Source organism: Eleutherodactylus coqui, chromosome 4 (genome assembly GCF_035609145.1).
Source record: "Eleutherodactylus coqui strain aEleCoq1 chromosome 4, aEleCoq1.hap1, whole genome shotgun sequence".
Lineage (NCBI taxonomy): Eukaryota > Metazoa > Chordata > Amphibia > Anura > Eleutherodactylidae > Eleutherodactylus > Eleutherodactylus coqui.
The window spans coordinates 179,758,681-179,778,500 of NC_089840.1; the positions used below are offsets into that span (position 1 = coordinate 179,758,681).

Here is a 19,820-nt window from a genome sequence, read left to right on the forward strand (position 1 = left end):
CAACAGCATTTAAAGGGCCAACAGCTGTGATCAGCAGTGCTGCTGATTGGAGCTGTTGCGGCTAGGTGTCGGCTGTAAGAATTAGCCGACATCCACATTGCATTGAGTGGGTGATTGACCCAATACCCCCCTCCATACAAACCCAAAACCCACATGATGTAAACGTATGCCCTGGAGCATTAAGAGGTTAAGAAGTATGAAGATTGGTTTCAAAAGGTAAACAGATCACAATCTTTGGAAAACTTATCATGGTGCCTCAGTGGTTAGCACTGATGCTTTGCAGTGTTAGGGTCCTGGTTTCCAATCCTCCGAGGACAACATCTTCATGGAGTTTGCATGTGTTTGCTGTCCACCCACGCTCCACAAACATACAGATAGGTGAAAATAGATTGTGAGCCCCAATGGGACAGAACCCACAATATTGGAAGTGCTGTGTAATATGTATGTGCTATATAACTAATGGTATATTTATTAAATCACCCTTGCAAAGAGCTGCCAATTTTTGTTTAGTTAATTAAGACATGTTCTCATCAGAGATAACTTCTAGACTGCAGATTTTGCAATTCTAGCTCATTTTGGCAGGGAAAGCCTTGTCTGGCTCATGTACATGACCATATTACCCACTGTCAATTATTACGTTTTCTCATATATGCTGTATGAGCCCACAAGACAACATTGGTGGCATGCAGGAGAATATTCTGCCTCACTGAGCTACAGTATTCATCCCTAGGAATATTGCATCTACCAGAGGATATGGTGCTACGTGGTGCTATGGGTCTCTCTATTTTTTTTCTTTGTATAAATTCTTTATTTATAAATTTTGGGGTGGGTACAGAAAGAAAAAAAGGGAAATCCACTTATCCGGATTGAAACCCGGAAAGCATGTGGGAAAGAAAAACAAGAAACAGTTTCTCTGTGAACACACAGAACTGTATTAGAATAACAAATTAAATGTGGACGATTCTGTTTAATTATCCAAATGTCATACAATATTTAAACTGTAATAGAAAGTATATCTATGCTGAATGTAGTCAAGTAGCAAAAAATTCCCTTTTTTTCCCCTTCCTTACAATCGAGAGAGTGGTTTGTCATTAGGAAGCTTATGCGTTGCTATTAAGTAAGAGTTTGTCTGTTTTTGTAGCATAGCCATTTACTCCAAGTCTCCAGATATCTATCCAGATTCTCATCTCGGAGACATCTAGTTTTTTCATAGCTGCTCATGTTATTTAGCTCATATATAGCTAGTTGGGAGAGAGATTTAGATATATCTTTCTCTCAAGAAGAAGTGAAACAAATCTTACAAAACTCGCACTCAAGCTTAATATCCACACGCTTTCAGGAACTAAACTACAACATCATATCAAGATGGTACAAAACCCCCGAACTTCTTAACAAAATAGATCAAAACTATTCTTCCCTCTGTTGGCCATGTCTCAAAATAAAAGGCACATATACATATATGGTTCTCCTGCCCATTACTTCAACCCTTTTGGTATGCCCTGCAAACTAGAATCAGTTTTATTTTAGGAACCAAAATTACTATCACCCCAAAACTACTACTATTAAATTTGAATCCAGCTATTGGCAACATGGGAAAGACAAACTTGCTTCCGAAATTCCTCATAAACGCCACCAAAGTATTAATTCCCAGACATTGGAAAGATACAGATCCCCCCGTCATTCCAGAGTGGTACAATGGGTCTCTCTTTTGCCCATCAAAACCTAAAAACTATTTTCTAAAGTACATTTGTACTTATCTGCAGGAGCGTTGAAATGTGATGTATCAATTCACATAGACCCGTTGTAAGATATATATATATTTTTTATTCATTATATTAGCATTGGGCAAAGTATAATACAATCAGAAACCTGTAGATGGAACAATATTGCAGAATATGTGACCCTCAAACAGCCACAATGTTAAAAGTCAACATTTTGCTGTGCAAATTCATATGAAATATTTTAAGATCCTTTGCAATGATATAGGTGCACCGTAGACAGGCACCCCTGCCAGTTAAATCTGAATTGTGGCTGCTTTGTTAGTGATGTTTAAATGCAATGTAAAACTCTTTCCCTCAAACAGAATTGTATCAGAACAAAAGTGAGACCTTCATTATTATATTGATGGCAAGTATTTTCTATCCTGCAAAAGTACAAAATGTTCTCTCATATTTGGAATAGACAAATAGATTTTCAGCGCTTTGTGAAACACATTTCACCCTGTTAGCCTTTGCTTATGTCAAATTTGTGTCATGAAAGAAATTCACAAAGTCATAGAAATTTAGTTATAACAGTACATCATGTATTGCGATGTGATTTCACAGAGACTTGGGGAGAATTATGGTCATGTTGGTAGGTCTTATTTTCAGAATCCCACAGTGGCCTTTATTTTAATTTGATACTTCCCATATTTCCACTCAGGAAGCTTAAAACAAATATCTGATCATTTAAAATGGTATAGAGGGCTCATTCAGGCGAGCGCTTTTTTGTGCTGTTAGCAGTGCACAGAACGCGCTTCTAATAGGAACCAATAGGTTCCTATAGAAGCATTCACATGAAAGAATCTTAGGCATGCTGAATTAGCGAACCTAGCAAAACATAGGACATGCGAGTGCAAACTCACATGTCGGCTCCGAGGTGCGCGCAAGGATTGAACATGTCCTATCTTTGCTGCATGCTTTCCATAGACTCCTATAGAAGCCTTGAAAGCACACAGCACGCACCTTGGATCGTGTGAACAGGCTACTTCAAGTAGCTTGAAGTAGCCCGTTCACGTGATCTTTACAGCACTACAGCCACAATCTTTTCTCGCTGCTATAGTGCCCGAAAACAGCTCCTGTCTGAACGAGCCCTAAAGAGGTTGTCTCAATATTGATGGTTTTTGTCAGGTACTATTGGTTTCCATCATTTGAAGGATCTAGCTTGCTGTTGTTTTTTTTCTTCCATTCAATAATGGAAGAAAAGAACCAAAAAAGCTAAAATGGGAACAGAGGTCTTACAATTGGCAATGTTAAAGGAGATGTCCCGAGGCAGCAAGTGGGGTTATACACTTCTGTATGGCCATAATAATGCACTTTGTAATATACATTGTGCATTAATTATGAGCCATACAGAAGTTATAAAAAGTTTTATACTTACCTGCTCCGTTGCTAGCGTCCTCGTCTCCATGGTGCCGACTAATTTTCGGCCTCCGATGGCCAAATTAGCCGCGCTTGCGCAGTCCGGGTCTTCTGTAGTCTTCTATGGAGCCGCTCGTGCCAGAGAGCGGCTCCGTGTAGCTCCGCCCCGTCACGTGCCGATTCCAGCCAATCAGGAGGCTGGAATCGGCAGTGGACCGCACAGAAGAGCTGCGGTCCACGAAGAAAGAGGATCCCGGCGGCCATCTTCAGCAGGTGAGTATGAAGACGCCGGACCGCCGGGATTCAGGTAAGCGCTGTGCGGGTGGGTTTTTTAACCCCCGCATCGGGGTTGTCTCGCGCCGAACGGGGGGGGGGTTTAAAAAAAAAAAAACCCGTTTCGGCGCGGGACAACCCCTTTAATTACAGTATATACCAGAGGGCATAACATAATATACAATAAATGAGAAAAAAATTAGTTTTTAAACTTTTTTGACTCCTTCCATTTTTTTATGATAATTATTCTTTTTTTGCTATTTTTGTTTTTATAACGATACATGTGCACAATACAACAGTGACTGTGTGTTTCTATGTTAGGAGGCCAATGTCTTGTCTTTCATCTATGTCCCAGGCTGACAGCTATATTGATTTCTATTGAAAACCAAGAAGTAGGGAAAGGAAGTTACTTCCTGCTCTACTGATGAAGCTATACTCTTCAGTTTTCATTGATTTTCAACTTGTTAAATAACTAAACCAACATTGTAACTGTATAGGCTGTAAATGAAGGTGAAAACTGTGAACTTTCTCACACAACCTTGATGGATAAATAAACATTTGATCTCTGATTCTAGATCATATCTCACTCATAAATTTTCTGAAAGATTCAGCGAAGCATATCTCTGTACACAAAATGGATGGAAAAGTTCTTTTTGTGATTGCTGTCAGATATAGTAGACCGGAGAAAAGGAGATCCTCTGGATGAAAATAAAAATAACCTCATGAGAGCTAGCAACTATTTCCTATCCTAGAAACTTCAGCCAGGAGAGAAGAAGCTGTTACAAAAGAAAAAAAATGTACACAGTTTCTGCAATAAGAATTCTTTGGGTCAGATAAAGGTTGTAATGATGGCCAACAGGTGATGACTAGCTCACAGATTTGGCATAGGGCTAAAACAAATAGTGGCATCTAATTCATTGTGTGTTCATCACCCTTAGGCCTCTTTCTTACACATGATTTACTGCAGCTAATTTGCATGTGTCAAAAAATCACAACTAGAGATGAGCGAGTATACTCGCTAAGGCACATTACTCGAGCGAGTAGTGCCTTAGCCGAGTATCTCCCTCTCTCCCGCCCGCTCCCCCCCCCCCCGCGCAACTCACCTGTCACCCGCACCGGCCCCCCAAATCTTTAGAGACGAGTGGGGAGATACTCGGCTAAGGCACTACTCGATCGAATAATGTGGCTTAGAGAGTATACTCACTCATCTCTAATCACAACTAATAGAACCAGTGATTTCCTATGGAAACCTTCAGATTAACGATTTGTAGCTGCCTCAGTATTGCACAGGTGATGTAATTATCATCAGTGTCTCAGACATTACCACAGGTATTCTTACTATAGGATATCCTGAAAACATGACCTGCCGGGGCCCTTAAGGACTCGAGTTGTGGAACCCTGGCCTAAATAATACCACTATTTTGTGGCAAATAAGTGCCATGCTATGCTTAAAGGGATTGAACAGGATTAGAAAAACATGATTTATTTCTTCTAGAAAAAATGCTAAACCTGACCATTAATTTTGTATAGTATCTAAGGGCTCAGTCACACGGGCACATCCGGGCGCCGATGCGCCCGTGTTACTGCAGGATAAGACGGCTGCACTGCAGGGGTGGACGACTCTCCACACCGCCGGAAGAAAGAACACATTGCTGCCTATATTGCCTGTCATGTGTTCTTTCTTTTGGCGGTGCGGAGAGTCGTTTGCACCTGCAGTGCGGCCGTCTTCTTCGTGCGGTAACACAGGCGCATCGGCGCCCGGATGCTTCTATGTGATTGAGCCCTAAGCTACACTGAAGTGAATGATGCTTATCTGTTATAGATTGCTTAACTAATATTAGAGATATGGTTCTGTTTCTCAGAAACATCCCTTTACATGGATTATATTGGGATACATATGTGCGGTATTTTCAATATGAATCCATAAACTGTAAATTCATCTGAGCATAAAATAAGATAAGACACATTTTAAAATTAGTGTCTTTGGAAAGTTGCCTTCTGTAGGACCATATGTATGTCTTTACTTCTATAGCGTTTAGAGTATCATGTAGGCATCTGATTGAATTCTGTTAAAAATCGTAAAATATAAGTCTACAGTATTCTCAACAAAGAGCCACATGTCTAGATTGGCATTTTTAATTGCTTAGATATTTTAACTTCTACAATTTGCTCCATCTGTCTGTGTTCTTATCACACCTGACAAGCCAGGCTTTTATTGCAGAACTGCCAGGCTTCATTATTTGTTATAGGATCTGACAGCTTTGAGGTTAAAGAGTAGATTTAATAACAGTTTAACACTTAGCACACTGCTAATTAAGCAGTGGAAAGTCCAGTACCTAATGAGAGCTTTAAACAAATGATGTGTTTCTATGCCAATCACACTGCTGTATCAGAGAGCGACTGCAATCCGAGGATGTCAGAGTTTACATTTGATTGAGGGGGAAGTATTTTGATTGCGTGTTATTTAGATTGCAGCTGGTCCTGTTGCAATATATTGAACCAGTTGATTCCAAACATGGTATACAAAATGACATTGTTAAGTGCTTACGATAGAACCTTGTGTTACTAAGTAGGGTTTCATAAGAATATTTACTATGGCAGTGATACAAAAAAGAAAAAACTCAAATTTTTTTTTTAACATTCATTCATTATTTTTGATCTCTTTTTAAGGACGACTTCACATGGGCACTACAATTTTTGGCTGGCTAGGTCACGGCTGCAGCACATCTAAAAATCGTATGAACGAGAGACAGCCCATCCGAACTACTGCATTGGAATCCAATGCATCATATGGTCGCGATTTTTGGCCAGCGTTTTATCATGACAAAATTGTTTCAATAAAACGCTCGTGTAAATATAGCCTGAGTCTTCTTTCACACCAGCACATATCGGCTGGCCAATATGCGTTGTGATCTGATGCATTGGATTCCAATGCATCAGATCACATGGGCGTACTACTGAGACATAAAAAAAGAGCCCGGCAAGGCTAATATAGCACCGGTTGTTTTTACATTGGGCCTGATAGTCCTGGAACTATCTTTTGGGCTGGAATATGTCTGCCGCTGAGCCCATGGCAGCGACCGCAGGTGGGAGTGAGTTTAGCAGCGTGGCTGCTAAACTTCCTCCCTCTGCTCTCCTCCACCCCCTCATGCAGGCTCACCTCTTGTCTCCTCCCCGCTCGTTCTGTACAATGGAAGGGGGCAGGGTGGTGGCAGAGCTAGGCAGTGGCCCACCCCGCCTCCTCTCATTGATGGCTATAGACGAAGGGTGGGGCAAGGGCGGAGCTAAGTTACCGCCCTCTCCCCACCCCTTGTCAATAGCTATCAATGGGAGGAGGCGGGGCAGGACACTGCTTAACTCCACCCTGCCCTGCCCCCTTCCATTGCAAAGAACAAGTGGGGAGGAGATGAGAGACGAGCCTGCAATGGGGAGGTATGGGAAATGGACAATGGCATGGTGAGCTCGGTGCATATGCATTGGGCCCCATGCCGTGTGAACTGGCACACAACTGTTCACGGCCGGCTGATATACGCTGTGATCTGATGCATTGGATTCCAATGCATCAGATCACATGGCCGTATTGCTGAGACATAAAAGCGCCTGGCCAGCCCAATATAGCGCTGGGCGTTTTAACGTCGGGCCCAAAAGATAGTTCTGGAACTATCTTTTAGGCCAGAATACGTTGGTCGCTGCATGGGCTCCTATGGGGAGGAGAAGAGAGGTGAGCCTGCGATGGGGAGGGAAAGAAAAGGGAAGACGGCATGGTAGTCTCAGCGCATATGCGCCGGGACCCATGCCATCTGAACAGGCACACAAACGTTTGATTTGTGCGCCCGTTCACCAATTTTATCTCTCCCAATAAAGCGTATATCGTCCAGCTGTGAAAACGGCAGGGTGATATACGCTAATGGGAAAGAAGCCTCAAGGAAATGCATGATCAGTTGTTTGTTATTGGGATATTTTTAATCATTTTTAGTGGTTTTTTATTTTTACATGATTACACACATGGAAATCTTTATATTCTTTATATAAATATTCCAGTTTTCACAATATGCTGATTTTTCAGTTATAGGTGTCTTTTACAGAAACGTTTTCCTGCAAGTATTAGCTGCGAGAAAACATCACCCGAAAATCACTACCATGTGAAGCATTGAATTCCAATGCATTCATTCACATGGGCGTTTTTTTTTCTTGCTGCGTCAAAATCGCAGCTGAAAATCGCTGGCGATTTTTTCTCCCAGCGTCAAAAGATAGGCCATGACCATGATGAAAATCGCAGAGAGCAGAACAAAAAAAAAGAGGGGGGGGGGGGGAAGTTTACCTGCTCTGGCGCTCGTTACAGAAGATAGCTAAATTCTAGTAAAGCTAAATAGAAGCCATTCTGCCGATGGCCGCTGCAGAGTCCATTTACGTGATGTGCTCGTGTGAATGGATGCAATCTTTTCACGCAATATGTTTTTCACGAGAATGCAACGCTTGTGTGAAAGAAGCCTTAGGCCTTAGTCAGACGGGCGTTTTTAGCCGCGATTTGCGCATGCGCATGCGTCCGGCGATTTTATAAAACCATTGCTTTGCAATGGTATCGGACACATGAGCGCTTTTTATGCGCTCGTCCGATAAATTATAGAACAGAAATCGCAGATCGCACCTATCGGCGATCTGCGATTCCTATTCTCTTCTCTATATGCGCTCAATGGGGCCGGCGGCAGCAGCGCCGACCCCATTGAGAACATATAGAAGACAAATCATTCTTCTCTGCCACAGCTGTAACAGCTGTGACAGAGAAGAATGATGTTTGCCCATTGAATTCAATGGAGCCGGCAATACAGCCGCTCCATTGAAAGCAATGGGCTGCCGGCGTGCGCGGTGTGAATTGTCGGGAAGGGATTAAATATATAAGCCCTTCCCTGCAATTCATCCTAAAATGTGTTAAAATAAAAAAAAATTGTATACTCACCTTTCCGCTGCAGCCGGAGTCCAGCCGCGGCCGATGTCAGTTCTCCTGAACTGCTTCTCGGCACTATTCAGCCGGCGGGGCTTTAAAATCCCCGCCTGCTGAATGATCTGCCTCTGATTGGTCACAGCCCTGACCAATCAGAGGCAGGTTTCACTCACACACCCATTCATGAATTCATGAATGGGTGAGTGACTGCTGCCTCTCAGCGCTGAGCCAATCAGAGGCAGGTCTGACTCACATCCATTCATGAATTCATGAATGGGTGTGAGTCAGACATGCCTCTGATTGGCTCAGCGCTGAGCCAATCAGGGGGCAGGTCGGACTCACACCCCCTTCACACCCACTGCAGGACGGCCGCGCGGAGCTCCGGCTGCCGGGAGAAGGTGAGTATATACATATTTTTTATTTTTTCACATTTTAGGATGAATTGCAGGGAAGGGCTTATATATTTAAGCCCTTCCCGACAATTCATCCCGGGCTCGCCCGCAGCGTATTGCTTTAAATGGAGCCGGCTCTATTGCCGTCTCCATTGAATGCAATGCGCTGGACAGATTTTCGGGCGATTTGCGGGCGACTTGCGCGCACCGGTCACGCGATTTGCGGATGCGCATCCGTCATGCGATCCGCAAATCGCGTGAAAAAACGCCCGTGTGACTAAGGCCTTAGTGTGTAGACTAACAGCCCATTTACACGCAAAGATAATCTTTCAAATAATTGAAAGTTTTAGTGATCTTTTTGCATGAAGTGTTAATGGATACTAATTGCAATTAACACTTTATCATCTTCATTTGCATGTAAATGAGCCTCCAGGAGCTATTTGCTGAGCCCAACTTGTGATTAGACACAGGCCCAGCCATGGGAGCAGCTGCATTGTTCTTGTTGGGGTTGATGGCAATTAAAGGGGTTGTCCAGCGCCGAAACGGGTTTTTTTTTTTTTTCAACCCCCCCCCCATTCGGCGCGAGACAACCCCGATGCAGGGACGTACAGAAAGCTTACCGGAGCGCTTACCTTAATCCCCGCGCTCCGGTGACTTCTCTACTTACCTGTGAAGATGGCCGCCGGAATCCTCTTCCTCCGTGGACCGCAGCTCTTCTGTGCGGTCCATTGCCGATTCCAGCCTCCTGATTGGCTGGAATCGGCACGTGACGGGGCGGAGCTACACGGAGCCTGCATTCTGCACGAGCGGCTCCATTGAAGAGAGCAGAAGATCAGGACTGCGCAAGCGCGGCTAATTTGGCCATCGGAGGGCGAAAATTAGTCGGCACCATGGAGACGAGGACGCCAGCAACGGAGCAGGTAAGTAAAAAACTTTTTATAACTTCTGTATGGCTCATAATTAATGCACAATGTATATTACAAAGTGCATTAATATGGCCATACAGAAGTGTATAGACCCACTTGCTGCCGCGGGACAACCCCTTTAACAATTATCTGCTTGCTCCCCGTGGAGAACACAGCCGCGATCTACTGGAGATAAATGCAAACTGCTTTATCTCCAGTAGCTGAACGATGGATTTTAAGTTCACCTGCGTTTACAAGTAATGATTATCGCTTATATTCGGTTGCTTGAACGAATTTGGAGCGATAATCCTTACATATAAATGAGCCTTTAAGCTAATAGCTGCCAGAAAACATTCATGTGAAAGAAGCCTTAGGTAGAGTCAGCAGGATTATGTAATTATTTCAGGAGGGTGGGTTGGCATAGATAGGCAAAGTAGGAATACTTTCTGCATGCAGTTCTTCTGCTACCACCTGGACTATTTTGAAGAGAGTTGTATTATCTGTATGTCTTCCTTAAGACTGCACAAGTCTATAAACACATTTCTGTCCATTAACTTCTATGTGTTCTAGCTGTCCAAAGAAATGCTTTGCCACACAGTCTATACAAACAATAAAAGTAGAAAGTGTATGCCACTAGTGTTTATATACTGTAATAAGCACACAATTTATCTTGTACAAACTTCCATCTAATTAACAAAGCAAAAGCCAAGTCCAGTTCCCTTTCCCCGCAAAAATTAGATAATGAAGAATAGGATACAAGCCAAGTGACATACTTTATTACATTCCAACACTGAATAACCATCAACGGCATCTAGTAAAATCATAGCCAATAGTAGTTGGGTTGTTAAAAGGCACTTGTAACTCTTAAAATGTACCTCCAACTTAAGGGCTCTTTCTCACCAGCGGATATACGGCAATGGCGTTTTTATGTTTTCACGCCTGCTTCGTATAAGCACCTGAATGGGCGTTTTTTTGCGATTACGGACAACGTTTTCTCCTCCATTCACGCGACCATCATTTTCAGCAAAGAAATACGCCGCCCCCAGAAAACCCTCGCTCTGCCAAAATTCTTGGGATGCCTTCCAGTGCCTATATAGAGGCACCTGTAAGCTTTTCGCAGTGTTGGACACTGCAAAAATGCCTCCCCCTTCCTTCTCTTTCGCTGCTCCCACAGGAGTCTATGGGACCCACCCGCATATATTGGCCAAAACATAATTCCAGAACTATGTTTTTGCTGAGCATATATGCGCCAGCAGCTTATATGTTCTATTTTTCGGGCTGCCAGTGTATTTACGTGGCGTTTATTCACATGCGTGAACGGCTGCATTGGAAACAAATGCTTCAAATGGGTACCGTATATATGCCCAGGTGTGAAAGCGCGGCGTATATGCGCTCGTGGGAATAAAGCCTAAGGGAGGGAAATTAATTTTGGTACAATTGCATACCTCATGTTGTATGTGTATCCTTTCAAAGAATTTAATTTAGAGTATTATACAGGGTGGCTCAGAAGTAGTTATATCCTTTTTAATGTAATGTCATTGCAAAACCAGTTTAATTACATAAATTGTAATAAATAGAAACAAAAATTAAACATTCAGAACGTACATCTAATGTCTGTTTTCAACATAATGATTAGAGATGAGCGAACGTACTCGGATAAGCACTACTCGTCCGAGTAATGTGCCTTATCCGAGTACCGCTGTACTCGTGCTGAAAGATTCGGGGCGCTCCGCTGCTGACAGGTGAGTCGCAGCGGGGAGCGGGGCAGAGCGGGCGGGAGAGAAGGAGAGAAAGATCTCCCCTCCGTTCCTCCCCGCTCTCCCCTGCAGCTCGCCGCTCCACAGCGCGTCCCGAATCTTTCAGCACGAGTACAGCGGTACTCGGATAAGGCACATTACTCGGACGAGTAGTGCTTATCCGAGTACGTTCGCTCATCTCTAATAATGATCAACCATTGCATCCTCAAGGTCGATGCAAACCTAGAGATGATAAGCCATGTGTTTGCAGCCATCCCTACACACTTGAGCTGGAATGTTTTTGAATCCTCAGTGATAGCAAGCTTCTATTTGTTGACAGTTGTAATGGGATACATGTTATCCTTAAGCTACCCCCTAAAAAAATAGTCAGGTGGGTAAGATCCAGGGAGCCTATCCAACTCTCTAAAAAAAGGTATCATCTAACCAGTCACGAACACAAAAGTACTTAATGATCTAGGGCCTCATCCTGCTACTACCATGTGTTGTTGAAAATGTATCCCTATCCTGGATGATGGGATAAACAAAAAAAAGAAAGGTCCTATCAATCCACTATATGAAATTCCTGCACAGAGCATCACACCCGAACTGCTGTTATCTACCTCAATTGTCACTTCAGGGTTTTCAGTTCACCCATAAATACAGTTGTGTCTATTAACGCCTCAAGAAGTGAATAACAACAGTCCAGGTGTGATAGCCTGGGCAGGAATTTCATATGGGGGATTGATAGGCCTATTCTTTTTTCTGTTTATCCCATTATCCAGGAACTGATTTAGTGATGGCATTGCATTAAAAATGCTATAACTACTTCTGAGCCACCTTGTATATACAAAAAAATTTCTTTTGCATTTCAATGCAAATAATCAAGAGCTTAGTGCATATGAAATTTGTCAATGGAACTTTAATACACTTGATGTCCAGTTGGGTCCAGAAATACAATATTTGAGCTGTGATACAATTTATATTATTTAGTCTCTGTATGTCACCATAATAGATTTAAAACAAAACCATTAATATGTGATTGAAATGTTGATTAAAGAGGTTTAATTAAAGAGGTTTAACAAAAATACTACATTAACTATTTAAGAATTATAGACATTTTTTAAACATTCCCTACATTTTCACAGATTCAAAACAATTGACTGGTAAGCAGTTTAATGGTCTGATGTGGCCTGTTTCCTCATTATTTCATGACAAATTAAGGATTGAAATTGATTCCAAGTATTGAATTTAAATTTGTTCATGGGCACTCTCAATATGTGGTCCAAAGAAGTGTCAATGCAAGAGAAGGAGATTATCATTAGACTTAAGTAAGAAAAGGAAACATCAGAGATAGCAGAATTTTTTAGATCTAGCCAATCAAGAATTCAGAACATTCTTAAAATAGAAAAGGTGAGCTCACCAACTCGCCTGTAAGAGCATAAAAGACAGCTAAAGTTGATTACTGAAGATTTGTTTTCCTGGTTAAGAAAAACTCCCAACATCTAACCAAGTCAAGAACACTCAAGGAGGTCAGCATATCATTGTCAAAGTCTATAATCAGAAAATATCTTTATGAATGTAAATAAAGACAGAATATCACAAGATGATAGCCACTGTCGACACTCAAAAACAAAAAAGGCTGATATATCTTTGCTAGAAAACATATAAAAAAGTCAACCAGTTCTAGAACATGATTATTTAGACAGATGAAACCAAGATTAAAGCCTCATTTAGGCTGGACAAATGTCAGGCAAATGATGCTGGACATTCATCCCTTCACGTACTAGCTAACGTACTTTTGTACAGGGGTGAGTATCAGCACTTCACAGTGGGATGGCCGGAGGAAATTTCTCTCCTCGCTCTGCCCTGCCGCTCTCCATTCACTTAACATAAGCTGCATAAAATTCTGAACGATGATCATTCAGTGTAAACAGCAGCCATTCAGTACTGAGCAGCCACTATGTTAGGTGAATAGAGAGGGACAGGGAGAGCGAGGAGAGAAATCTGCTCCAGCCACTGCATTTTGAAGTAACAATACTCGCTCCTGTGAAAAAGCACGTCAGCTCGTACATGCGGGGGATAAGTGTCGGGCATCGTTTACCCAACATTTAATCCCATCTAAATGGGACTTAACTTGTACCAAAATGGTTGAAAGAGAATAGTGTGAAGAACGAAGGACTCATGACCCAACACTACATTATCCTTCAAGTATCATGGGAGCAGTCTTATGGCATAGGCATGCATGGCTGCCACTGGAACTGGGTCACTGGTGTTTGTTGATGCTGTGACTGCAGATAAATGTAGCTGGAGGAATTCAGAAGTGTATAGGGCTATACTTTTTATCCAAATTTAGTCAAATGCTGCAATAAAGAAAATGTAGGATGCTGCTTGGTATACAGTTGAAAGATAAAAATAAGTTAACCCTTTATAATTATCTAGATTTCTGCATTGATTACTAATAAATTGCTATCTAAGTAACAATTATAGATAAATACAAAGTAATCTAATATCACACAAACAGTTGTACTTTTTATATCTTTTATTGCTCACATTGAGTAACATCCACAGTGGAGAAAGAAGATGAAAGTGAATCTCTCTGTTAATGACTTCTCCAAAAGCTAATTGGCAAAAGGTATTTCAAAGAAGGAGATGAAATCAGAAATGTGCTTTTCCTATTAAATTAAGGAAAATAAAGCTTTGTAATTGGCAAATCTTTTATACTCAAGAAAGATTGGTTACTGTGAACAATGCCTTGATGCAAAAAAAAAAGTTTAAGAAGACCTCAGAAGACTTATTATAGAGCTGTATGAAACTGGAAAAGCATTTCTAAAGACCTGAGTGTGCATCAATTCACAATTAGACAAATTATCCACAAATAGATATAGCTACAAATGACAAACATTCAGGAGCGTTGCTACTCTTCGTAGGAGTGGATGTGGTGTTAAGATCACTCCAAGAGCATAATAGACAATCCTGAAAGAGGTCAGGAAAAAGCCAAAAGATCTTCAGAAAATTGTAGAAACTTCTTTCATGTGGCAACTATTAGAAAAACTCTGAAAAAATGGTGTGCAATCGATGGGCATCACAAACAAAGCCACTGCTGTCCAAAGACAATATTGTGGCCTGTGTCATGTTTATTTGAGATCACCTAGTTGTTTGAAAATGCTTTGTGGAAAATCTTCTATGAACAAATGAGACAAAGTGGAACCTTTTAACACAAATGTACAATGCTGTGTTTGAAGGAAAAAAAACACTGCACACAAAAAACTCACCTCAAATGTGAAGCATAATGGAGGGAGCACTGAGGGAACAATTAATTCTAAGATGCACTAAAAGCTTTTACAGAATCGAAGGACGGCAGTTTATTACTTCAAACTGAGGAGACTTTGGATGATGCAACAAGACAGTAACCAATAACCCAAAGTACACAAGTAAATTAACTAAAGGGTGGTTGAAAAAGAATATTTGTGCCTTGGAATGGCCTGACCTTAACCAAACACAGATGTTGTGGCATTATCTTAAGAGGATACTGAGTGCAAGGCATCCTCTAAATATTTAAAAATACTTGCAGGGAGAAATGATCAAAAATGAGTCCTCAACATTGTACAAATCTGATTTGCAGCTACAGGAAATGTTTATTGGAGGAGATTGCTGCTAAAGGGGATCTTCAGCTTATGAAATGTAAGGGTTCACTTACTTTTTCTCCCCACACTGTGGATGTACTTAATAAAAGTCAATAACAGTGTACTTTTGTCAGTTTTAATAGTTTAGCTACATTGTATTTGTATTTGTCTTTCAAAGGGCTCATTTACTTCTTCCGGCAGCTGTAGATGGATAATGACTCAATACATACCTTTAAAGAAACCCCAAGAGTTTATTAAAGTAACTATATAGAATATTCTCCAATGGCAGTCAGTTATCTGACCTCAACCTGAATGAGCATACTTTTCACATACTGAAGAGAAAACTGAAAACAGAAAGACCCAAAAACAAGTAACAACTGAAGTTAGCTATAGCAATGGCCTGGAAAAGCATTTCAAGGGAGGAAACTCAACATTTAGCGATATCCACTTGTTTCAGATTTCAGGCAGGAATTGACTACAAAGTATTTCCATCCAGGTATTAAATATGAGGGTGCTTTCAGACAGGATATGCTGTCCTGGAAATCTGGACCAAAACCAGCATGTCTAAATTAAAGGCCACAACGTCACCATCGCTGCTCCTGGCATCAGTGCTCATATCCTGGGCGCCATGATGCTAGGAGTTTGGGGATGTGACGTTGCGGCTTGGATGCAGTGGTCTCGTGCTTCTACCTAGCCATTTACCTAGAAGTCACTGCCGTTACTGGCGGCATCTGTCAGCTGCGTACTGAGGCTCCAGGAGAGGTGAATATATCCTCATTTTTATTTTAGGCATTGCCCAGCTGGGAGACAGGGTTTAGTTCTAATGACAAAACCCCTTTTAAGTTTAAGTTTGCTACTTTGATCTAAGTCCACCATCAGGGCTATGGGCACTTTCTTATTTTTGAGGGGTTACTAATGGAGGGGTGGTTATCTATGAGGGCATACTTCGTATAGCTGTTACTAGAATGAAATTTAGGGGTTATTAGCAACAATGAGGAATATATATATACGATATAGCAGCTTAGGAGGGTTTCAGATTATCACCTTCTCTTACTATAGCCTACTATCTAAGAGAATTAAACAGGGATACGATCTTTGATCCCCACTTAATTGAATATTGTGCTTCCTCGACTATTGTGCTCCTATTTGCCAAATTATAGAAGTAACAATCAGTCCTGCTAATGGTATGAGCTCACAGTTTCTAATCAGTATACCATCAATGCCCTCTCCACCAAGCAAATTATATATATATCTCCATGTGCCTAGCAACGTATCCCCCTTGAGTCACAGCTCAGGGTTGATTACACTGGCTGATATAGTATACATAAGCCTCCTTTATCTTTGGCAGCATACTGTGTCTTGGACATTCTATAGACACTAACTTCCTGATAATCTGTGGGATCCACGGGGAAACGCGTCGAAGTTTCTAATCTTTAAAATCCCAAGTTTAAGTGGAAAGATGCATATGCTCACAGTGACTCCATTATCTATATAATTAATGGGGTTCTGTTCATTTTTAAATCACAATATAGCATTCTGCATTAATGATCTTACAATTGGTACGATCATTTCTATTTGGTTATTCCAAAACCTGATGCAATAATCATTAGGCAACTGATATTATCTAGCCTATTGCATCGGGTTATATTCCGTACTGAGTATCCTTGTGGTACATCAATAGGACACTGTAAGACCTAATATACTAAACAGGGAAGAATCAAACACCGACCGTCTCTGATTATAAGATCAGGGTCGCTCTTATACTTATGTCCGGTTGGCAACTCATATATCTTTAATCGTGGTTGCCAACTAAACTCAGTGTGCTACCCACATGTTTGTTTTGTGTATTCTTTTGTTAGGTGTGCCCTATAGTGGTATATGTTTTTTAATGAAAATTAATAAAGATTATTTTAGTATTTAGTCTAAACTGTGAAGGGCGGTAAGTTTGCTACTTTGTCCTAACAAATTTAATGTTGTTTACTGTTGTTATTGTTCCGGTACAGGTATTTCCGTATTCTCATTTGTTCAGAGTACAGTATCTTGTTAGCTTCTTACTTTCCCCTTTTTTATCTGTCAGTTCTTTTATTATTATTTGCATCATTTGTCTTAGCTCTTGTGACTAGCTGCTGGTATTTCCTGTAGATAAACTGATATAATGCTATGATAAAACTCTGAAATACACAACAGGTAGATTTTTTTGGCAAATATTGAGTCTGTAATGATTAAACCAAACCATGTTTCTTTTCTTGTCTCCTTAGGTGCTCCTCCACTGATTTGACTCAACCACAGAATAGTTCAATAAATATGCAACTGCGTTCAAAAGAAACACAATCTTATTTTAATAACATGGATCAAAAGGACAGTGTCAGTTTTTCAACATCTAGGGCCAGCTCTATTCCTATTATACCCTCAGTGGAGCTAGACGATGCCTGCCTGCAAATGCAGAATGTTCCTGGAGTGTCAGGCATCAAACTGTGCAAAAACTCCTATTCCAGTGAACTTATGAAGGTGAACATTACACCTAGCAACTGTCTTATAGCAGAGCAAAAAGAAGTCAAAATTTTGCTCGAAACTGTACAAGAGCAGATACAAATTCTGACCGATGCAAGAAGAAGGTCAGAGGACATGGAAATCACCTGTCTAGAGACAGAGGAAAGTGCCAGTGAAAACACAGCTTTCCTGCCCCTGAGCCCAAAAGCAAAAATTGACCCAGAGGCACAATTTGTCTTAAGAAATGAAATGCATAGGGACTCAATGCTCCATGTGTGATTTTGGCTGTGGACCAATCTGTTGGATGCTTAGCGTAACAGAATATGTGCGAAAATAAGATGAAAGGAAATAAATTATTTATATGCATTAATTTAAGAGCATCTACATAGAAGAAACCAAATAGTCTATCGCCCTCATATCATAGTGTTTTCTAAACAAAATATTTTTTTAAAGGAAAGAAAGAGGCAAAGCATACAATGGGTACATTGATGTGTTAAACTATATCCTATGTTGATTTCGAACCCCTTTGAATGCTGGTGGGTATTCCATTCGAAATGCTTTAAAACTTCTTCCAGGTACAAAGTGTTTTAAACTAACATTGGGGGTCAACAAACTCTTTCCACCAAAAGGGCCAAAAGCATTACCATTTGGAAACCATCATTGTATTTTGTTATAAAGTATGATTTTATTGACAATGACAGTACAATGCCACATCTGTCCCAATGAAAAGAATTACAGTTACAATGTGCGTTCAGTTTTCCTGTTGAGTTATTTTCAGTGCTTTTCATTTCTGGACACTTAACATTCACATGTGCCAAAATACATGCTTGCCTATTTAACACAAGAGATGCCTGACCTTGACTAGAATTTGGGAGTATCTAAGAGATGACTAAAATTTTGTTCAACACAATCGTCCTGGATCTGTCAAACAAATAAAAGTATATTAAGTATCACTTATGAACATAGCACAACAGCAATACAGGCTTAAGCTTTTTTATTTTTATTAGGAGAAGTTTCATTTGTTATTTGCGTCACATTTTGGTCAACATTTGAAGCAATTATAAGGACTTAAAATGATCCTCTGAGCCTGGGCAAACAAAAATGGCTATACCCCTTGTCTGACCAGCTGATGCACACTGCACATAGTATGTGTTGGTAGTCTAAAGGCCCATTTAGACACAACGATTATCGCTCAAAATTAGTTCAAAAGCCATTTTCTGAGCGATAATTGTTGCATGTAAATGTGCTCATCTTTCACTTTTCTGCTGAACGATGGATTTCAGTTCAGCATGAAATCCATTGTTTGGCAGAACAGCTCATAAGAAGGACGGCAGGCTGTCCTCTGCCCAGGGAGCGCTGATAACATTGTCTCAGCTGTCAGCCCCGCCGGCAGAACAAAGGGAATTTATTCAGAGAACAGGGTGTGGTGTATTCTCTGAATATAGCACCCAGTGACTCACATGCTACTAATTGGTACTAATAGACATTAGTACTATGTAGTAGTTTTATGCAAAATGATCACTCAAAAGCAATCTTTTGAAAGATCATCTTTGTGTCTAAATGCACCCTAAGACACTACATGGCGCTCTGATTGGCTGGCACTGCTGATGCGGACAGCACTGGTTAATCAAAGCAGGTATTGTGTCTTAAACTAATAATGCATACTAATATACTTTGTGTATCAGGTAGTCGGAGAAGCTGCTGTAGCCATATTCGCTTCTCCAGTTCTGGAGGGTAGCTTTAAATTACAGATTAATTGGTATGAAGAATTAATGGCATGAATTGGAACATGTGTTGGGAATTATTGAAAAACCTTTCACATGGATGGAATTGTTCTACAGCACACAATGGAATTTGAGAGAGAGAGCGAGAGAAAAAGAGAGAGAGAGAGAGAGAGAGAGAGAGAATGGGTCAGTTTAAAAAGTGCTCCAGTCTGCCATTCACTTCAATAGGGGTTAATTACTCGAACCGAGGTCTCGAGCATTAAGAAACGCTCGGCTCGAGTAACGAGCACCAGAGCATTTTGGTGCTCGCTCATCTCTACTTAATTCTTTTGCCAATTTTGCATGAAATTCTGCTTCGTGTCGTAGAACAATTCCAATCCATATGAAAGGTCCCTAAGGGCTTCTTATGATAGGAAAATCTTCAATATGTCGGAAAACATTTTGTACTATTTCTCACAGAAGACTGGAAAACTACTGAGGTGGTAATGCCTTTTTGAAAAGAAGAAATTAAAACCGCCATAGATGCTGAAGATATTTTTCATAGTCTTTGCTGCTTTAAGATTCATTAAAGGGGTTGTCTCATCAAAGGTTGAGCATTATGACAGCAATTTGCTGT

The 19,820-nt window shown here is 40.9% G+C and overlaps 1 protein-coding gene across 2 annotated transcripts in view; it reads left to right on the top strand.

Moving 5' to 3' along the window:
- Positions 1–18,390, top strand: part of NRG3 (neuregulin 3) — a 930,270-nt gene extending 911,880 nt beyond the window's left edge. For both annotated transcript variants that reach the window (XM_066600412.1, XM_066600413.1), the window contains exon 9: positions 17,249–18,390. In XM_066600412.1, coding sequence (XP_066456509.1) covers positions 17,249–17,759 — 511 coding nt within the window. In that variant the 3' untranslated portion in view covers positions 17,760–18,390. The remainder of the gene's footprint in view (positions 1–17,248) is intronic.
- The last annotated feature ends 1,430 nt before the right edge of the window (positions 18,391–19,820 follow it).